The sequence below is a fragment of the Zonotrichia albicollis genome, chromosome 3 (genome assembly GCF_047830755.1).
Source record: "Zonotrichia albicollis isolate bZonAlb1 chromosome 3, bZonAlb1.hap1, whole genome shotgun sequence".
Lineage (NCBI taxonomy): Eukaryota > Metazoa > Chordata > Aves > Passeriformes > Passerellidae > Zonotrichia > Zonotrichia albicollis.
The window spans coordinates 21,070,316-21,092,725 of record NC_133821.1 but is presented as its reverse complement, the minus strand read 5'-3'; the positions used below and the strand labels follow the sequence as shown (position 1 = coordinate 21,092,725).

The 22,410-nt window shown below is 41.4% G+C and overlaps 1 protein-coding gene across 3 annotated transcripts in view; it reads left to right on the top strand.

Annotated features, from left to right (window-relative positions):
- The window catches only part of ALK (ALK receptor tyrosine kinase), a 305,535-nt gene that overhangs the window by 226,815 nt on the left and 56,310 nt on the right, over positions 1-22,410 (top strand). For all 3 annotated transcript variants that reach the window (XM_074536919.1, XM_026797338.2, XM_014271871.3), the window contains 4 exons: positions 108-239; positions 7,523-7,654; positions 8,596-8,696; positions 18,659-18,828. In XM_074536919.1, the coding sequence (XP_074393020.1) occupies positions 108-239; positions 7,523-7,654; positions 8,596-8,696; positions 18,659-18,828 (535 nt within the window). The remainder of the gene's footprint in view (positions 1-107; positions 240-7,522; positions 7,655-8,595; positions 8,697-18,658; positions 18,829-22,410) is intronic.

The following is a 22,410-nucleotide window of genomic DNA, read 5'->3' as shown; positions in this document are numbered from 1 at the left end:
TTACAAGGTGTTTATCCCTTCAGTGTTATGCTACGACCTGCTGGTTGAAAGGAAGGCAATTTGGTTATCTGAAGTGGTTTTTGTTGTTTTTTTTTCTTTTTCTCTAGGATCTGCCTCTCTCTCAAAAATGGCTCTGGAGGGTTCCTTCAGCTGCTGGAATGGAACAGTGATCAGGCTGGGGCAGGCGTGTGACTTCATCCTGGACTGTGCTGAGGGAGAAGATGAGGGAGATATGTGCAGTGAGTAAATCCTAACCCCCAGGTTGCACCATCCTTTTCCAGAAGCATTGATTGGTTTGAACTTTAATTTCTGAGACTTCAGTACCAACAGACTCATTTGGTGCTGTCAAAAGACCTGTATCCCCCATAGCAGATGCCTTTTCCTGGATGTCTGCCTGGAGTGCACCATTTGATATTTCTGGGCTCACCTTCATCTGTTGTGCAGCAGCTTCTTAACATGCTCTTGGTGCTTCATCCCTCCCAGTGTCCTGATCAAAAATGCAAAGGAAGCATAGCCTGAATAGCTAGATGCCTCCCAGAATTACGAAATGTGTAGTTGGTTAGAGCCTTTAATCAAAATGTAGTGCAGCATGTGGCAGAGGGGGAGAGGAAGGAGAAAACTTCTAAGATGAAAAATGAGTAGAGCCAGTAGCTTGTCTTTGACCAACTCCTGTGTCTTTGTAATTCCTCTGGTTTTCTACCCTCTCTTCCAGAGTCAATAGTCCAATAACACAGCAGAAGATAGATAGCAGCCTGGGTTTTCTAAGAACTTGCTGTGCCTGAGTATTTTCAAAAATGTGCTGTGAGATACTTTAGGACCTTCCTTTGACCATCTTGAAGGTGCCTTATCACTTTTTCCATACCTCTGTAGATTCTACCTCCAGCATCCTCCCATCTGCCAGCCTGCAAATAGGAGTGGTGGGTTGTCAGCTGTATGGTTGTCTACAGGGCAAATATATCAAGAAAAATAAATATTGAGAGTTTATTGTTCAAAGTCTATATGCCACAGCTGTTCTAGCCTGTGGGCTGTTGCAATAGAACTGTGTTGATTTGCTATGTAAAAAACATGTTTGCTGTTTCTAGCAAGAGCTTAATATGAGTGATATACAACTTTTAGCAGATTTCACTTCTGCTAATAAAGAAATAAAGTTACAGACTTTATTGGTGTGAAGAACATTGGTTTGACCTGGGATCATCTAGGAAACTAGTTAAAAGCTTGAAATTACAAGCTTCTCCATCATTTTAGATATTGTTACAATTTGAAATTATATTCTTTAATGACCCACTCAGTGGACATTAAATTCACAGGAACAGTGTCAGCACTGTGGACTTGCAGTTTCTTAGAGCCAATAATGCTTCATATTAGTAATATTGAAACCTTATTTCCATCTAAGACATTTCAAATAGAACTCTAAAACCCCATAATGGCATTTCTGTTGTGTTCTTCTCTATAATTTGAAAAAGGTCGAATACATTTTCGTTTCATTGGAAGGAGAGAAACATTATTTACCCTCAGCTGTATTCTCAGACACAATTTGGTGCCCATGTGCCATAAATGGCTCTGCCTTGTGGGAGTGATCCCAGGGGGAAGAGCAGAGGTCACAAGGAGGAGTTGTACTGATCATGGATGTAAACTAAATACCACATGGGATGGGACAGGCCTGGAGGAACATGCTGGCCTGTTATTTTCACACCTTGGGCGTACTTGTGGTGGGTCTGCTGTTCATATTCACATATCCCCTTGCTGCCTCCCTTTACCCATGGTGAGCCCAAGCAGCCAATGCCTCTCTGGCATATCTGTCACAGGTCTTGGTTTGGTTGTCTTTTCTCCCTCTATTCATTTGTAGCAGTTTCCACAAGGCGACGTGGCACTTGCAGCTGTGCTGGCAAAGGAATGTACTGAGAGTGTCTGTGAGAAAATGTAAAAAGCAGGAAATATTTAGCCAGCTGTTTAGCAGAGCATCACTCCCAGCTTGAGGAGACCACATGGCTTGCATTCATCCATAGGTACTGGAAATGAGAGTTCTTACTTCCAGCCAAAAGGTCCAGAAAGCACTGTCTTCCACTCAAGGAACAAAAAAGCATGGCTTGCCTGAGCAGGAGCCCAGGATATGCCTGCTTATCCACCTTCAAGCCTGCTCAGTTCTATGGCTGATCCTTCTGCTTTTGCTTCTTTACAGTGCTGAATATTGTTGGCATAAGATTTCTTACACAAAACAGAGAAGTGATCTAATGTTTGAGGTGTCAGATATATCCAAGTGGCAGCCTAACACAAAACATATGTCATCTTTCAGCATTTTAGTTGTCATTTTACTCCTGAGCAACACGGATATTTTCATCAGCTTTTTGCAAGTGTGGTAAAAAGTGATTCAGATTTATCAAGCAGAGAAAAGGGTTTCCCAAATGGTTCTGCTTAGACAAAAGAGCTGTCAGAAAAATATGAGCTATGCTCAAAACTGAGGCGAGATGTTTTAAAAATGCCATTATCAAAGGCTTCTATCTTTGAGCTTCAAGGAGGTGTTGGGGTTTTTTTTGCCTTTCACATGCTTTCAGCTTTACAGGTTTTACAATAAAACTGATTGGTTTTATTATGATTTTAATTTTTTTTTACTAATGATTTGAATTTTGTTCCTGTTTGAGCTGAAAAAGATCTCTGTACAGCCTGCTGTTTGCTAACATCTCTTTACTTATTAATGGCCAGTGAAACGTCATGGTGCTTGTTCTGCTTTGCAACCAATTAGTCTGTGTAGAAATTGTAAAAGCGGAGAGGGATGACCCCTAGAGAAAAGCGTGTTTGAGTCAGAATCAGATATCCTTGCAGGAGTAAGAGACAGCTTCAAAGAGGCAGATGAGGGATGAGGGGCTGAGCTGCACGTGTGTGTTGGCTCAGGATCAGACACACAGATCCACCAGCCTGATGGAAGGGCTGTGCTAGAAGTCACTTTGCAGAGCATACACTGCAGACACATTAATACTCCAGATAGCACTGGTTGTGTGTCTCTGCTGGGAAATTCCTGCCTTTCCAGATGCAAAAACTACACATGGCAGCCACCACGGCAGGCTTTGACTCAAGGTTTCTGCTGAATTCATAAATTCAAAGATAGATAGAAAGATAGATTCCTCTATAAAAGTACTTTATTTAATGGTGTAGTAGCTGGAGCTGGGTGCCTCTGAAGAGCAACCTTGAACAAGTCCCTGGTTGATTATACTCAAACAATCTGAATTTCCCAGCTTTCATGTGACTTTTTGGACCAGTTGTCCCCCATATATGAGGCTCTCGGAGCTCTTCCCATTCATTATCATGTCCCTTGCTTGCCTCCAGGTAGGATGTTTCTTATTTCCAAGGCTGCAGCTTCTGTTAATGAAGTCCTTATCTTCTGTCCTGAACCAGCTCTAGGGTTTTCTCATATTTGACTGAGTGGAAAGTTCAGCATATCTGGTGAAAGTTCACAGCTTGTGCCTCAAGCTTCAGCAAATTTATCTGTTAATGCCAAGCAACAAATTCTATATAAGTAGTTTACCAAATCACTCAACATAGGGATAGACCTTTCTGCAGTAAGCCCCAACAAATTTTCTCTTATTGTAGTAATCACATGTAATATGCATAGTGTGGTACAAGACAGACACAAAACCTCAAATTATTTACTAACATAGTAGTAAATGGGGCTCTGTTTTACAGAAAGGGTGAATTTATTTTAGCAGTTTTGTACTTCTCTTTTTAATTAACGGTGTCTGGGATTTTGGTTAATCTTTCACTGCAGGGCAGCAAGTCAGAGCAAAAGTTAAAACTTTACTGAAAAGGTATGCATGTTATTCTGACTAGTCCAAAACTATTTTACTTTCTGTGACAAATTCAGAAAAAAAGATTCATCCTTCGAAAATATTGGCTAATCAGTCCAAGCATGTTAGGCAAGTAATGGATATATTCTAAAAATGGTAGCATTTTAAATAATGGAGGTGCCAGTAGTATATTTACTTATAGACACTCAGAACTTCAAGATACAATCAACCCAGGACTGGTTCTTCTGTGAATTTGAACCCATATTTTCTATTTCCATAAAGAGTTTCCAAACTTGTGGTCTGGAGTTCTGGTCTAGTTCAGAAGAAAATGATTACCCAAGTCCCTCCTGAGGTTGCACTTCCACATTTTATGAATTTTAGCTGGAACAGGAAATGATGTCCTCTTTATCTTTCAAATAAATCTCACAATCACTTGGTTATAGGGTAATTTTCACTCTGCTTCATTGAATATTTAAGGATGTGAAACACCTTAGCAGGTGAGATAAGGAGGACAAGTGTCTGGTTCCTCAGCCAGTGGTGGCAGGACTGCATGCACACATCAGTCAAAAGGCCAGATGGCAGCTAGAACAGGAACCTTTAAAGTTTGATTTTTCTGTTAATGTGGATGAGTGACCAAAAAAAGCATTGATAATCAATTTTAAAGTGGCCAGTTTGCTTTCCAGGCAAAAATGTGTGAAGAAATCGTGGGATTCATTTTTATCCAGATACAGCCCAGCAGAGTCTTCCTGCAAGCAAAATTATGAAGTAGCAGCCTGTTGCCAGGCCATGCTATGCTCTTAGGGTTCCTGTCTTGCATGCACTAATCCTTCTGCTTTTTCTTTATCAAAAGCTGTACTTATAGAAATGAATTCTAACCTCTGGCAGTTTTGAGCTCAGCAAAGCCATCTGCCATTGAAGGATAACTCTGCTGACTGTTGAAAACTATTTTCTCTTTTTATGCTTCATTTCTGGTAAAATTTGGCTGGCCAACTTTGCTGGCATAGAAGAATCATTGAAACAAAGTCATGTTTAAGATTCATGTGATTCTTTAAATCGAGTAGCTGATCTGTTTGGCTTCTGAGATTTCCTCCTAAACTTAGTGAAGGTCCATACATATAGAGTAGTCTTTAATGCTTTTGCTCTTTATAATACCAGTTTGGAATTTCACCCAGAAACTTAAACTGTACTATCTGGTTGATTTACTTTAGTTTTGAAGAAATAGATGATTCTATCTGCTTCATAAATTGTATCAGTTACTAATTCTCTAGCTATTAATGGACAAAAAAATCTGGTTAAAGAAAAAGAACTTATTTAGATGTTTCTTGAAAGGTATTTAATTCTGAAGGCTTAAAAATACTTGTTTAAGAACAAGTTTAGCATCCAACAGCTTTTCCCTGCTTGCCCACCCACATAAAAGGAGAGACTCTTGCATTCTCAGAGTGCTTCAGTTTCACTGGACTGCTCTGTTCTCCATCTCATACCCACAAGTTGTATCTTAATCTTAATAAGGGCTAAATTTCTGAGGTTTCTGTCACTGGTATTAATGTCCAAAATGGCAGGTTTCAGTAGAAGTAATCCCTGCCCCTAATTTCCATGATTTTCCAATAAGGTCAGAGCAGCTTCCCCTCATCAGTGCAGTGTCTGTGCTGATGTGAGTTTCAGTGACAAACACATGAAATGGAGAAATACAGGTTGGAGAGAAGTGGTACCCAGAGGTCCCTGTGGAGCACCAACACATGGAATCACAGGTGCTGTGCATAGTCAAGGTAAGAAAGAGCAGCAAAGAAAATGCATCCAGGGCATGAGACATCTGAAAACTCATAAAACATTAATTTGGGAAAAGGCAATGAAATATTCTGTGAAAGTAATAGCTTTTTATTTATGCCCTTACTTGTTCATCGACAGTGAGCTTTTCCTGGCCTTCAGGCAGGGATTGCTACTTAGATGACTCCTCCTGCTGCTCTGACTTGTTTACATCATGCTAGATAGCAAATGGCCATGACATGAATTCAGTTGGACACCGAGCCAAGCTGTTTCTGTGGGAATTCAGGGCACATTATAATTTGTCATTTTCTCTGTATCCCAGCCTCAGGCTGCGCAATGAAATATAATCAAGTTCTGCAGAGGGGTGAAATACAGGGAAGTAACTCTCTGCTTAACAACTTCACATTTAAAGACTAGGCTGAATGAATTTAGAGATTTTTGAAAGGAAAAACTTGAAAAAGCACTAACTTTGGTACAAGTTTTGATTTTTTTCATAACAGGTTTAGATGCTTGGCCAAAATACCACTAAAATGTGGTTCTTGCTTCAATGTCAGGTTCCAAGTCTAAAACTAGCCCTACTAAAAAGCTACAGATAGAGGATTTGTTTCACTTTCCTCTGACAAGTGAGTTGTGATTCAGGGTCTCAGAAAATCAAATGTTTGTGGTCTAGGTGCTGCAGTTATGGTGTTCCACAGTTGTTTTTTCTGGGTACACCAAGGAACACCTGCATATGCCAATGACACTCAATTGCCTTTTGAGGTGTGTGAGTCAAAGCTGGGGCCCTGTGAGCAGGTATTTTATTGATCTGAAATCTCAGGGGGTACTTAAACATTTTGAATAATCTGGGGCTTGAATACTGGTGCTTCATTGTCTGACAGCCTCTCTATAGATATATAATTTCAGAGGGAAAATAAATTAATAATCACAACAAATTATATGTTCGAGACCCTCTTTTTCTCATAGAGGAGCTAATGAAATTACTGGTATCACTTGACCAGAAGATTCTCTTGCTTTAGAAGGTTGTGGTCTATCCTGCTGCTTGCTAGTGAAGAAATTTTAATTCTGATTTTATCAAGCAGCTAAAAGTAAAAAAAAAAAATTCCTGGATGTGTGTTTGCACATGAAATTTCATTTTTATCTTTCAATTTTTAACAGATTTCATTCTCCATTTGAGAATGTACCATTCTCCTTTCTTGGAGCAAAAGGAGCAATACTTTGCACCCTCATAAGCAGAACTTGCAGTTGAAGGTAGAGAAGTGAAAGGAAGGCATGAGATTACCTTCTGCTTTGAATGGGACTACTATTGCTTTAAAACTGACAAATTTCAAGGCAAAAAGCTAATGGAGCTCTATTGTTTGGAGCTGGAAACTAAAATCCTAAGCTAGTGACAGAATGAGCAGGCTTCAAAGCCTGGAATTATGGATTAAAATAAACTCCTCTTTCATCTCGTGGAAGAGACTCACAGGTAAAAAAATCAAGGCACAAAAGGATCCAGTGCTTTACCTGAGGCCACATCAGTGCTCACAGAGAGAAGAGATCATATTGCTGAGCTGGGCTGAGTGGAAACCTGAACTGTAAGGGAGGGAATCTTGTGGGGAATTTATCCCCCTCCAAGATTTCCCCCTGTGGGGCTGCAGAAGCAGTGCTTAGGAAAGTCATCTCCAAGATGTGACCTGGAGTGAGCTGATAGCTGCAGAGCTGAGAGCCCAGGAGCCCCCATGGTGTGTAGTGAGATGTGTCCTCTCTCTGGGGTTTGTCAAGGTGTGTGGGGGTCACTTAGCCACACTCTGGGGGTCGTTGCCCGCTGCTCCTCCCTCTCCATGGTCGGGCACATGCACGATTCCACGCGAAAGGAACGAGGAGCCGGGAGTGCCCTGGGCAAAGCAGGTTGGGGCGGTCACTGCAGCTCCTGTGTGAGCCCAGGAGCCTCTTCCTCAGGTCATTGTCTTCTTCTGTCTGTGTGCCTTTCCCTCCTGCAGGAAAGCTTCCCCCTGGCTTTTACTGCTCGTTCGAAGAAGGGGATTGTGGCTGGACACCAGGCCCCTCTGCATCCCACCCTTCTCCATGGCGGATCGGAAGCCCGGAGCAGAAGCGTTTCCCTTCCATAGAAGGTGTGTGAGAGAAAACAGTGAGTGTAGAGCACAAACAGCAGAGAGCAGAAATGGTACACACATGGTGAGGAGGGGGAATGAAACACGAGGCAAGTTTTCCTGTGTACTTACATATTCAGCTTCCAGTGAAGCAGATCCCAACTTTCCACTCTCAAATGCCATCTTTCCACTCTGAGTGCCTTGAGTAAAAGAGCATCCTGCTCCCTTTTTGTCTTGAGGGTACAAAGTGGTACCTCAGTCTCCACCACTGACACCAGATACAGATCTGGTGTTCACTGACCCCTTCTAAAAAACTTCATACCAAATGTTCATCTGCCTGACCCTCTACCATACTGGTCTGGTTTTTTCTTTCTGATTTTTCTAATTTATTTTCTCTGTTTTTCTGTACTGCTGGTTTTTTCCCCTGCTACATTCTAATTTTTCTTGTCTTTGCTTCATGATCCCTTGAGTTGCACTTTTATGTACAATAACTATGTACTTGGTTCTCCTACCTAAATGCCAGTATCTAATCCTTCTCATACAAACAGCTGAAGGCTTAAGCTTCTGAGAGAAAACCCAATATTGCCCTTGTTCTTCTTGTTTACAGAAATTATTCATGTAGCAAAGAGCTATAGCTGTATTTTTATTTGGTTTTGGTCAAGATAAATTCTTTTCTTCCAAGTTACTTTCTGTTCATAAAAGATACACTTTATTATTTGCCTTGCAAGGAGAATGAATTTGAAGACATGGAGCAACAGAAGGTAGCAGTGGGGGGAAGGTGAGCAGGCTCATTGTTTGTTAGGTAAGTGAAGCTGCATCACTAAGAAATGGTAAAAGCCTTCTGTTCCCTGGAATTCCACCATGGTAGGAGGCAGCTAACATAGGCTTGGGGCAGGTTTCACAAATCCTGAAACCCAAAGGTGAGTGCTGCAGTTTGACCTTCTCCCTTCTCTTTCATCCAGGTCGTGCACTCCTCCTTAACGCCAGCAAGGCACCAGCAGTAGCAAAGACTGTCATGACCAGCACAGCATTTCCAGCTCCCTTGAGGAACTCCCCCTGTGAGGCAAGTCATAATGTTTTCTTTTCTTGTGCAATTTACAGAGCTTTTTGTGTAAATTTCTTTTTGTTTGACTCGGGTTTTCAAATATAGGTACTAGGTCAGTAGCAAGGCAACCACGATCTTTAATTTTATTTTCTATAAAATATACTTATTTATGCCCACTGTGCAGGGGAAAGATATGGTTATCTGCTTGAATGCCACAAAATGTGCTTTGAAAAACCTGTCATATCCTGTCCTCATTGCATCACATGATGTATTACAATCTTCATAATTAGGTGTGTGTGCTGTAAGAGTAGGGCAGCCAGTGTTATATAAACACAGAGAGGAAGAATCTTACTGCATGAACAAGCATTATATTTGCAACATCCAAGACAGAATAGGCTTCAGGACTGCCCCTGAGCCATTCAGAAAAGGCAGTACATGTTTTCTCTGGCACAGCTGGGATTTGGGCTGGCAGCTCTTCATGCTGCTGCACTTCAAACCCACCAGTGCTCATGTAGGCCTCGTTCATCGGAGTGCTGAAGTTAGCAGCAGCAGAGGGAAATTCATCCAGAATGGAGCCAGGTTCATATTCAAGCAGAAAAGACTATTGACAGTCACAAGATATCAGCTTAAGGAGGTACATCAAGGCTTGCTGACAACCTTGTTCATGCTTGTCATTTCTGAGTTAGGTGTATTTAACCCTTAAAGTGCAGGTTCAGAAAGATGACCTGTCTGCATCTTCTTATTCTGTAGCTTCACAGATTGTAGAATCACTGATAAGATTTATTTCTAACTTATGGCTTTGAACCATGCCTAGTGTGTTAAACCATTTGACATCTTCACAGTCACTCAGCAATCTCCCATAAGCTTCTGGATCCTGGAGCAGAGGGATTTAGGAAAACTGATACTAATGAAGTGCAGCTGTTTGTTGGTTGAGTACTGAACAGACAAAAAAACTCTGTTCCAGTGGTCTTAAAATGCAGAAAGGACAAGAGGGGATGTGTTAGAAAGTTCTCTGGAATGAAACTACACAGAAAAAAGGTGTTTCTTTGCCTTAAAGTTTGTTTTGGTTCACTTCTGTTGGATATCTCAGTTCATCCAGCAAAGTGCCTCTGGTTTTCCTCTCGTGATATATTCATGTTCTCTGTCTTTGAAATATATTCTACCTTGTTTTTCCTCCCATCTGTGACAAAGGCATAAGCAGGTTCTGAATATTTTAAGACCTTGTTCTGCCATGGACCAGCAAGAGCAAGTGTTTTTCATAATCCACCCGACACAGGAATCACAGTGAATGATTTCCCAATATCTGTGTATTTTTTTTTCCTTGTGTATACAACACTGCAAATAATTAAACTTGCCATGGGGGAGAAGCTGCCATGTATTTCATCTTCTCACATGCCATCCCACATTCGTCACTCCCCTTGGCACTCCAGAGGCATCCGGACGCATCCAGCGTTGCAGCTGTCGCTAATAAAGAGTGAAGGAGTTTTGGCAAGGGTTTTGTCTCCTGCCTTTTCATATAGTGTAAAAGCTTCCCTTCTCAGTGGATCCCTGGTGGCTTCAAATTCTATTTTACTGGAACAATCTGTCTGTGCAGAGAATAATTTAATTCCACTTCTCAGCACAACAGAAGAGGAGAAAGGAGATATGCCTCCCTATGCACTTATTCCTCCAAATAGGTGCCAACAAACTTCCTAATAGTGAAATTATAGTCAGAAAAGAGGTTGTGAAAATACTGTAATGCTGTCCTGTATTTAGTCACCCTCAACCACTTTGGGATTGAACTGGCTCAAGTTCAGGCACTAAAAGATGAGTTTTCTTTTACCTGTCACTGCTGACTACTTTACCTGGCATGTCACAGCTGGGACAGATTCTCTGGCAGCTGAAATCCCACAGAAAATACTCAAAATTCATGTTGCAAAAGGATCTCAGCAAGGGTTTGTGTGAATTAGACCCATTTATTCTTCCACAATCAGATCCAGCCATAAATCTGCCCTTCCTCTTGTATTTGATCCAGCTCTCATGATCCTTTAGATATTTGGTCACTCCCCTGAGAGCAACAAGGAGGCCAGCAAACATCCCCAGTTTGATAATTTTGACTCCCCTCTCTTCTCCCCTGCTACATGGAAGCTCTGGGACACCTGCTGTTCAATGAAGTTATTATTTCTTCCCCTTACCACCTAATTTTCTTTTATCCAGTCATGTTAGACCAATCACACCCGCCACAGCAGAAGCTGACACCCTGCTTTTTGGCCTGAGGTGTTCATAGGAATTAATTACTTCAGCCTCTCCATGAGGAACATTACTTGCCACAGTGCTGTTTGCCAGGCTGGAGGAGTCTGGGGTTTGGCCATGAAACCAGGGTGAAACCAGGACTCAAAGCTGAGAAGGAAACAGCCAAGCAGTCCACAGTGGGAACCAGCCACTGAAGAGTTTCTAATGCTCCAAGCTTGTTTTTCCTCCCTGAGCCTGGCTGTGTAATCTTACACTGTGGCAGACTGGAAAAGGAGGTGAGGGAGCAGCCTGGTGCCAAGACATTCCCTGCAAAGGTTCTGGGCAGCTGTATGCAGGGTGTTGGTGTTAGCTCTTGGAGACACCACAGCCTGGATGAGCTGTCCCTGAGGGCAGGGCTGGTGTGGCACTCCATCTCTGTGCTCCCTGCAGCCTGAGCTCAGTGCCCAGGATCAGCCAGGGCTGCCAGCCCTGTCCATGCCCTGCAGGAGGCTCCTTGTCACCTCAGGAAGGGAAAAGTCAGCCTCACCCACTCTGCACTGCCCCACAGGCACCAAAAAAATGGGAAAGGGACAAAAATGCACACAGGAGATACTGTGACAAACACAGCCTGTACTTTCCCACACTTTTGGGATTGGCCCTAATGTGCCTTGCACTTTGTGTATAGCTTTGTATTGCACTTCATTCCTGTTTGTTTTGAGCAGCCTCATATTTTCATTTTCTATGTTCTTCAGTGCTTTTGGCAGGTCAGAGCAGTCAGTTTGTGATGCTGCCCTTTATTCTTGGTTGAGTTAGTTCTTCTCTTTCCTTTTGTTGTTTTATTAAATCTTGGCTGGAGTATCCTGGCTTCAAAGAATCTCTCCTGCTTGCAGTCCAGACAGCCTTTGTTATCTTTTTCATGTTGCACTTTCAGTAGAGCCCTTTGCTTGTTGACCCCTTTAAGTCTGTGTTTAAAACCCACTCTGTCTGGAAGAGGGAGACTGTGGCACTTCTACTAAATCTTGGGTGAATGCAGGAAGTGGTTCACATAGTCCATGAAGTGATGCTCTATTACCCTGAAGTAGCCAGAGAGAGGAGATGCAACAAAAAGCTCAGGAAATGCTTCTGGAACTAAACAGTCACAGTAATCAAGAGTGAAAACCTTTTAACCCACATGTACAAGTTCACTGGAAGCAAAGCACGTGTAATTGAGCATAGGGATGCATGTGAAGTGCAAGCAATTAAGCCAAACAATGGCCTGATTGAAAGGCAGTGTTTTTAGAGCTCAAGCAGTAAAGCACAGCATTATTTGCCCCTTCTGTCCACTGAGATTCCCTTCCTCTGAGTGGGAATTAACTAGCATGTAACAAGGCTGACAGAGGAGCATGGGATGGATAGGCATTTCCTCATTTTGAAGAAGAAATCCATATGCATGTCATTAGAAGCTGTACTGGTGTTTGGGAACCTAGGAAACACATTGCAATTAAATCCAAGAGAAGTGCTGTCATCTCAGACACCACCCATGGCAAAACTAATTGCTTTGCCACAGCTGGTAGCTCCTAGGTGTGCACAGTTTCCAAACTGTCATGGCCACCCACTCCTCAGTACTTCACAAAGAAGTCAGAGAGCTGGCAGAAGTGTTGCAGGTGTCCAGGGATTACTCACCTTTGTGTGGAAGCTGGAGACTCAGCTCTGACCCCCATGTCCAAGACAAGAAGGCAATCCCATCTCCCTCAGCCCAGCATTATTGCTGTGCAGGTGCAGTCACATGTGCTGATTTGCTTTTCCTTCCAATTTTAGAGATGTTCCCTGATGTCTGCATCCTCAGGCCTTGAAGGATGTCGTGGTACCTGTAGATCACAAGAAACATGCCTGTTTCTTCCCAAAGTGTGTGGCTCTCTCTCATAAAGACATGCAAGAGGCTGGTACAGTTGTACCTGCCTGGGCTGTAGTCTTGCATCTCTCCTGCAAGATTGCATTTTGTGGTGGGTTCTTACTGCTGCTTCTACTTGGAAGTCACTCCAGAAACATGAGCAGATTTTGAGAAAGGCTGTGCTCTGCTCAGCTCGAGGCAATCTGTGACACAATCTCAGTGCCATGCCTGATAAGTACAAGCCATGCTGCAGCTTTGGTGTGGGCTGGCAGAGGGAAGGGAGGAACAGCAGAGCTGCTGTTCCTGCGTGGGGGTGGATTTGAAATTAGCCTGAAATGTTATTGCATGCACCTCCGTGGAGTGAGGGGACTCTGCAAGAGGGACTGCTTTGTGATTAGGAACCAGATTGTTTTATTTTCCTGGTAGGCCCTGGGTCAGACATTTTAAAGGGTATAGTGGTGCTGGAAAACAATACAGATTCCTATGGAAGTAAATGTGCTTTGTGCTTTTGGCTGTGTTTAAAATAATGAAAATATTTTTCTGGTGCTATTTTGACATTTCAAGTAGCTGTTTCTTGAAAGCTACCATTATATTATGTAAGTTAGTACTAAACTGGGCCAGATTTCTTTAACATCTGAAATTATTTTTGTATGTAAATGTACTCACTCTCAAAAATAAATATAACATGTTGATGTAGAGCAATATAGCTGAAGTTTGCCTTCTCAGCCAGGTTTACAGACATAAAGATGTTTTCATCCTCTCTGTTTATTAATTCAGTTCTCTTTTCTATGCAGAAGTGTTGCAATTTTTTCAAGGCATGTAAGTCAATAATATAAATCATTCCTTGAGTGCATTCTGAGCCCCATGCTTACACCTGCAGAGTGTGTCTCTTTTTCTCCTCTGCTCCTTGAGCTTTAAATAACTTAGAAGCGTACATGGTAATAACATTGACACTGAAAATTTACGAGCATGAAAAATGCAACATAGATATGCCTCTAGCTCAACCTTTCATCTGCTTTATTTGACAGAATATTCTTAGCATACTTTCTTGTTTTAAAATGTTGTTTTTAAAATCTGTACAGCTTATTTACTGTTATCTGTCTTCTCTTGCTCTCTTTCCCATGTGGCTTTTGTCATTGGATCAGAGGGTCTATAGCATCTGAAATCTCTTGAGTGCTAGTCATTCCACAGTTCTCTGACAGCAAAATTCTGAACATTTTCTCTTTTTTTGTTGCTTTTATTTTTCTCTTGGTCTGTTTTCAGAAATGAAGTAAGAAATAATGTAAGAATAAATAGTTGGAGAATCTGTTCATATAAAACATGAGCTTCTCTTGCCTGCCTAGGTATTTTAAAGCTACATAATCAGATCAGATAATTAAAATTCTATCATTTACAAAAGGTTTTTGCTTTCACACCTGAGTCTTCATCTAAAGCAGAAGTGTCTGCAGACTACAAGAGAGTCTTATCATGCATTGTTGTAGATCTGGCCAAAAACCAGGAACAAGACCTTTTGATCCTCTTTATTATTCATAAGAGTCCAAGCCTGAATTGCTGAACAGTGGTAATAGATGTCTTTGCTTGTACTGTTGTATGCAACCATTTCTCATTTCTAGTAAGAAAAGAATTATTGTCAGTATGATAAACTTCACATGTCAAAGGTAGCTCATATGCATGTACAAAGCTCACTGAGGCTTGGCAAAGGGGTCTGCAGCTATTGCCTAATTCTGTACAAATGATATCCCAACTTGCAGCTTCAGTTTCTGCTCAACAGTGAGATGTTTTCCAAGCTCCTTTAGTACCTGAGCTACATTTACTGGGTCACTGCATTCACAGCTGAAAACAATTTCTACTGTTTCCCTTCCAGTGAAGAAGACCCAAGGGAATGTTTTTTAGGAGAATAAATGTCTACATTTCAGGAATCCACTGTTCCTTGTCAGGCAAATTTTGAGCAATTCCTTTGAGCAAGCATAATGGAGCGGGGGGGAGCAAGGACTTTGGGGCATCAGAATTTAGTAATGTGCTGTCTCACAAGATGAAAACCTGTGGTCTAGAGCTGAGATGTTGCTGAGCAGAGAGCCACCAGTGACATCCAACTACTGCACTTCCTTGGGAGGAAAATGCCTGTAGACTCTTCTCTGTCTTCTTAAAAATACTTTACTCCAAGCCCTGTTTGAAGTATGTTTTTCTTTTCCAGTTCCTTTTTTCACTTGTGTTAAAGATGGCCAAGTATCAATTCCTGCCAGGTAGGACCATAATGCTAATAGTCAGCATCACTGCTATGCAGAAAGGGAGGAAAAAGAAACAGCAGCTCTCCAGAGTGTCACTGCAGAATGTTTTATTTATGCTACTGCAAGTGTGTCATTGGTCCTCGGTCAGGCATCTCAGATGTAGTTTATGCTGGAATGTTTCTAGCCATTAAAGTAGATTCACAGGTGTCAGCAAGTTCAAACTTCAACCAGAAGGTTCTTGGTATTTTATTTTTCTTTTTTTGCATAAAGAAGTAAAATGGAAGGCTCAATTCTCAGGTGGTCTTGAAATTACGCAGCTTGTGCTGGAAAATCTACCTTGCTTGTTTTTCTTCACCTGCCAAGCCCTGTTGATATTGATAAGGATTAGTTTTTTGGGTTTTTTTCTCTCTGGGATGAATTGAGTCCCCTGTTTGTCAGTTCAGAAACTCCACCAACTCAGAGGCTAAGGGGATTCTCAGAAGGCATCTTTCCAGATGGTGTTTGCAGTATAGTACATGTAGCCATCTGACCTGAGTTTTGCCTCAATATGCTGTGTATTTACCATGGGCTCTCCCTCCCTGATTTTCCCCAGATCAGTTTAGATCATTTCATTTACTGAGTCAGTGGGTTTGCATATGAACAGCTGATCAGCAACTCTGCTGGGCTCTAAAGCCAGAAAGCAAGGTGCCATTGAGCCACTGCCTACCTTCTATGCTTAATTAATTTCTCAGTGGTGTTTCTAGCATCTGAATATTTTGCTGCTAGTTTAACACAGAGGGAGATGTTTGATGCATAATGTTGGGGTATTCCACCAGCAGCCCAGATTTAGATTTTTCCAAATGTGCCACTGCTCTGCTTGCAGGGCGCGCTGTGTATGTAGTGCCATCTGCCATCATTGATGCTGTATTCTACAGAATGAATGCCAGCCCCATTCAGAAGTCTTTACTATGGTATCCAGCTCATCATCTGCTCTGGTTCACTTCAGCAGGTGTGAAAAGACCTGGACTGCCCTGCTGTGAAGCTTAGAAACCATGGAAATCACAGCCAAAAATGCCCATTTGGACACAGTGCCAGTCGATTCACTCAGAGCCAGTTCATTAGAGTTTGCATATTGCACTTTGCCAATGAGCTGATCTCCCACATCTATTGCCAGCTACTTCTTTCCTTCAAACAGCTGACATGTGTGCAAAGGCATTCATTCCAATTCATCAATAGCCTCAGCTTTTGCTCTAGTGTTACGTTAACAGCTATCAAAGGCTCGCTCTTCCCTCACTCCTGGCCATGTAGATGATGCCTCTTACCTTCTGGCAGGTGTCCAGAAGAGACAGAGGTCTGAAAGCTTCTGCCTAGAAGCTTTCTGAAGCTTCTGCCCTTCTGCTTTACCTCTCAAATTTTAAACTACCAAAATGGCACAGTGAAGTTGCTCCAACTCACCTGTATTAAAAATGCCACGTAGTGTGTTGCACAGGGAGTTGGCACTTGGGCCCTAAAAGGGGACATGTGGACTCTCAGTAAGAGGTCTTGCTTTTTCTGGTATAAGTGGAGGGTTTTAAATATCCACTGGCATTCCAAACTTATTGAAACAAATAGTTAAGTCCTAATCAGTTTCCTCAAAGAAAATTCACTTTACTAGGTCTGAAAGGTAAAAATTTTCACTTTAAATTCACATTAAAAAATGCCTCAGTTTGTAGGCAATTGAAAATATGGAATACCCAACAATTTCTTGCATCTTGGTTGTCATCTGTTAGGAGTAGCCACATAGACACCGAGTTTGAAGGCATCAGCCTCCTATACCATGAGCAGCCTCTCTCACCAGTGTTGCTCCTGGTTGCTGGGTATGAACTCAGCCCTCCTCAGCTGCCTCCATGGCCAATGTGTTGTGAATCTGAAATAGTTCCTGGCCATCCTGCTCGACTTTGCTTTTTCTCTGGTGTCTGGGAGGTGAAAATCCTCACACTTGATGCTGTGGTTTCCACTGTGGAAATAGCCATGGGATTCCATGAATCCTTTCCCAGAACTGTGGTGGGAGTGAGCTGGAAGTCAGGCTTGACCAGCTTGTCCCTAGAAGTGCTGTGGGCACCTGTGATGCTTTGCTGGACCGCTCAAAATCTTACACATCAGTTTGGGATGTGTGGCCAGAATAATGTGACAAAATGCTTTCATGGACACAAGCTGGCATATCTGTTTGTACATTTATCAATCCTTGGGTCATACAGTACAGTGGATTCCAGGCAACTCCAGTGATTTTTGGACTGGAGAGAGAGAAGAGCCCCATGTAGATTATTCAGTCTCTGTCACAGTTTTGCAGTATAAAGTCACTTCTTTCTCTGTAGCTTTGGAGACAGGCAGATGAACTGTAGTGTTTACCCACATTCAGAACTGATAATTAATGCAATGGATATCCAGAATTTTGTTCCACCCACTCCAAAATTGTGATCATAAACTAGGAATAATAGCAACACTTCTGTCACTTTGATGCCTACATCTGATTTGGCTGCCAGAACAAACTTACACCATGACATAGGAACAGCAAGCAAAATTTAGCAGTTTTGTTTTATGCTGAGAAATGGATATGGATGTTTTGTGCTATCAGAGCAAAGGAGTGGTGTTATCAGGTGTTCCTTTGTAAAATACAAACTGAATTCTGAGCCTCCTGACTTTGGTGGTGTCTTTGAAGTGCTGAAAAATAGAGTGCTTTATTTAATATGTATGGACACAAGATACTGTGCTGAACACTTTCTTGTATCCAAAACATCCATCGTTAATGTAGCTTTAATAAACTCATTCCTTCAGCATTCTCACTTCTGCTGGTTTTTGAGATGAAACCCAGCTCTTGAATAGAATATATATGGGTGTTTTACTTGTGCTCTTGATCAGCAAAGGGCTAGCTCCTTTTCTTTTCACAAGAAAATAAGAAGACTATGTTCATATACTCTGGATTGTGAAGCTAGCCTGATGTGAAAGGAATTGTTTTTCTTTTCATACAATGAGTGAGAAAGTCATAAAATGAGAAAACTACATGAAATAATTTTACATTCAGGGATAAATGCATAGAAATTGATTAAATTACATTATCATAACAAAAATGTTAGAAAAATGGTTCCCTTAAGTATTTTAATTAATAAAAACCCACCAAATTATTACTGAACTTTAATTGAAAAATCTGTATAAACTTGGAGGGAAAATAAAAACTGATTTTTGAAAAGAGTATCTGGGGGATGAGGATGTGATTACTAGTGATGTCTGCTTATTGCAGTCTTCTGCCTGTGTTTTTTGCTGCTGGAATATAAAAATTTATTGCTGGATAAGTTGTTAGTCTTAACTTGAATCTCTTAGGTGGCATCTTACTGGAGTGTAGTCTTTGTACTGCTCAAAAGAGAAGTATAATCTTATCCCTGTAAAATTAGCCACATTTGTGAAAGCTAAAACAGACTGTCTAGAATCAACTTTACAAAGAGAAAGCAAAAAAGCCCAGTAGTTTCAATGTTTAATAGCATATACTGATTATTACAGGCTTCCATATATGTGGAGTTTCCTAAAGGGATTGATTATATAAGGATGGGAGAATCAACTTTTAGGTGATTGGAAAGCCAGGAAAGAGGAACCGATAACTTTGTTAACTTTTGAATAATGTTTGTGATGTTTAATCTCACATGTTCTATTTCTTCCAGCTACGAATGTCATGGCTCATCCAGGGTGTCCTGCTGGGAAATATCTCCCTGGTGCTGGTGGAGAACAAGACAGGAAAGGAGCAGAGCTGGACGTTCTGGCATTCCGAGAACAGCGAGGGTTTGGGAATGTGGCAGTGGATGATCTTACCTCTCCCAGAGATACTGGACAGGTATGAGTCTTCTCCTCATTCTACATGATCAGCCCTGGCAGCATGAGCTACCTGGCATGAAAATGGCCAACACTGCTCCTGGAAGCTGTTCCCTCAAGCAGAAGTGCTTTGTCCTCTGTGAGGTATCTTCTTTTGGAAGCAGACAATGAGAATAACTGAGTATTTTGGGCAAAGCACACAATTTTACAACTCCAAACTCAAAGGTTTTGTTCAAAAACTGATTCCATGGCTAGTCTACAGCAAGGTGCTTAAACTTCTGTGTCTCCATTTCATTGACTGGGACCCACTCTCTGCACACTGTTCTATGTTACACGTTTGGTGCTCCCTCGTGGTTTGCTAGAGTTGAATGTGATCTCCATAGCTGACATTTTTTCTGGGTACCAAAGCCCCTGGTGTTCAATGTGTCTAGATCTGAGGATGAAGAGGTGGGAAAAGAGCCTGCTGCAAAATCAGACAAGAATCCATCTGATGGATCAGCCTTTGTGTTAGCTGTAGCAGAAGCTCACCTTGAATAAAGGGCTGTGCCAGTCGTGGCTTTATTCTGGCTTTAAGCACAGAAGGTTTATCTGGTAGCATATGTTTATTTAGAGTGTTGTTTTAGCTGTTTCTTGCCAGTTATCTTTAAGGGAACACTCTCTTTCCTTGTTTGCTTTTAATGTGTGATGTTTCTAGAGAAGGCACAGACATACTTCACCTCCTGCTGCCCTGGCCCTTAGGCTGCAAGATGCATCTACCATCTCTGTCATGAGCACTGGTGCCTCTTGTCTTTTTTGGAAACCTGTGCCCTAGAAATAATGGATTTCATTTAGGGGTAGTTTGCCTCCTCAGAACTTTGAACAAACATTATATGAATATGTCTTTTTATCTCCCTGGCACTTGGGGATGCACATAGGCTGCAAATACAACAAGGACACTGCCAATGCTTTGGTCCTGAATGTATAATTAATATGTATGCGTCAAAGATTTAAAAAATGCCAGCATTAAGCTTATTGTGCAGTCACTGGTAAAGCACCATTTGTAAAAATACCTGGTTGCTTCATTCCCTTCAGCTGTGTTTCCTTTGAAGAATGGTTTATTTTGCCATTATTATTTATGTGATTTATTTCCTAGTGTTGCCAGAGGAATGTTTTGTACCTGAATTATTCTGTATCCTTGTACTATTGCTTTCCTTTAAATTCTCTCTGCTTGCACAGTCAGGCAGAGAACACTTTGATCTTAGGAGCCAGGCTAGCAGTGCTTCATGAGAAATCATGGATTCAGCTGATAACACAGTGCTGACTGTTATGTATAAGGTGCTGACACGCTTACTTCCCCATTGCTTACAGAGAAAGACAGATGGGTTCCCTGAAGGAAGGGAGTTTGTTGGAGGTAAAGACATAAGCAAGGAAAACTTTGAAGTTTTGGTGTCTCTTGAAAAGTTTTCGGCCTTATTTATTCACAGAAACTGCACTATGTCAATGAATTTTTCTTCTAAGATTGATTTAATTGAAACCAGTCCTCCCTGGGAAGAAAGAAGCCTCCCATGAGATTTGGAAATACTGCAAGCATCTTTCTTACCATCTCAAAACCTGTTTCTTAGGAAATCTGGACTGTACAGATTAGGAATTAATTCTGTACAGATTAGGAATTAATTCTGTGGAAGTATACACCAAACTGGTACTGGTGAGACTCCAGTATATAAATGGAGATAAATGACAGTTTCATTGAACTGTAAGAAGCAGTTAATTGAACACACTGCTGGTGCTGCTGAAAGCTTGCTGTGTCTGTGTTTTTCTAAGTGGTTCCTGTGTCAGAAGCTGTGAGGGTCTGTGTTAGAGCCATGATGTTGCAGATTTTCCTACAAGAGGAGCTGAAAGTTTAAATTACCTCAAAGTAAAGCTCTCAAGTAAAGCACACCAGGGTACCAGTTTCACACAAATTTAAAGCACATTCCATTGTGCCTGGGAAGCTGAATGGAAAGTGTTATTAATAACAAGATAATATGCTCTAAAACTGCTCAAAAGCATGCTTGTTTAAAAGCTGCTTAGCCATAATTTCCATGTTTGGCTTACAGCACTTCAAAGAATCATTAGGAAGACTTCCAAGAAATTAGATCAGCTCTATCTTTAGAAACATTAAACATTAGACATTTTTTAAATGTTTGATATCCCTCAGGCTGTTGAGAGAAATTATACTTTGGCAGAAAATCACAGCTAGAACATTTCAGGTGAATTGGCAATAACAGAAAAGAGGGAGGAGTAAGACAAAGAAGTAAAATTGTGTCTGAGGGATGGTGGATTTCTGGCTCTGTGTTAGCCTGGGCAACCTTGGACACATGCAATCACAATTTCACCCTGTGTGAGGTCTTACCTCTTCTGCATGGACTTGAAAGATGCTGAAGTGCTGGCACTTTACATCTTCCTGAAGTTATCTACCTGCTTTTGTTCTGGCAGACATTATCAGAACAATCCTCAGAGCTCGTGTGTTGTGTTGACCAGCTGAGCTGATGAGCAGAGCTGTAACCCAATTCCAAATGCTCAGTATCCTCTGGGCATGGGGGAGGAAGGGCCAAGGGCCTGGTTGAGAATGTGCCATCAAAGCAGCTACAATTAAAGAAGCCAGTTGTGGGCAAAAGCTCCTTAAATTGTTAGAGGAACAGGTTGTGCCCATCAGAGGCAAAAGGCAGCACTTCCAGAGGTGCTGTATTTTAAGTTGCCAATGGGATATACTCAACATGAATGAACAGTCCTGGCTGTGATTTGTTATCCCCTGTAGAGCCATTTACCTCTCTCTAAAGGATGCATTATCTGCAAATCAAATAATCTGCACAGATTAGTGAAAGCTAGAGAAATGGTTATTTGTAGTTACTGGAATTTATATATTAGTGCAATACTACAACATTTGGATTGAGAGTAGAGTAGAGAACCACCTTATTGTAAGATTGTTTGACTTGATGGAAAATTACTATCTGTTGGAAAATTACTATTTGTTTTCCAATGAAAAATGATGAGCCTGTCAAGGATTGCTCTTTTTTAATTCACAGAAATGCAGATAGGAAACAGTCTTGAAAGCAATGTTGTAGCTGGTAGTTTGGGCTTGCTTATTTTATATATTTGCTTTTAGTTAGTACATGTGCATTTAATTTTTAGTAATGATAATGTTGTGGGAATGTGACAGCAAGAGCAAACAGAAGCCTAATGTAATTGAAGATGAGTGATTTGTGTAGCTAATAATTAGACATTCTGTTAGCTAAACAGTATGGTCAAGGTACAGCACACAGATAAAATACAATCACATGTAACTAAGTGATTCTCTGGAGCTTGCTCTAGGCTGGTGCTCATTATCACCAACACTTAGCAACTGTTTGCTACAGAGTGTGAGAGGTGGAAAAGGATTAACTCTAACAGGCTGAAGCCTCACTGGAAAATTAATGCTTTAAGAAACAAATTCTAAATATCTTGATTTTTGCTCCCTTGATGAAGCTGAGACCAGCCATGTGGAGCAGCATGTAGACTAAAAGTTCTCTGGGTTCCTCTACAACCTGGCTAAAGTTGCTTGGAAGTGGATTCCAACAATTTCAGCAACTGAGCCAGCATAGTCCAG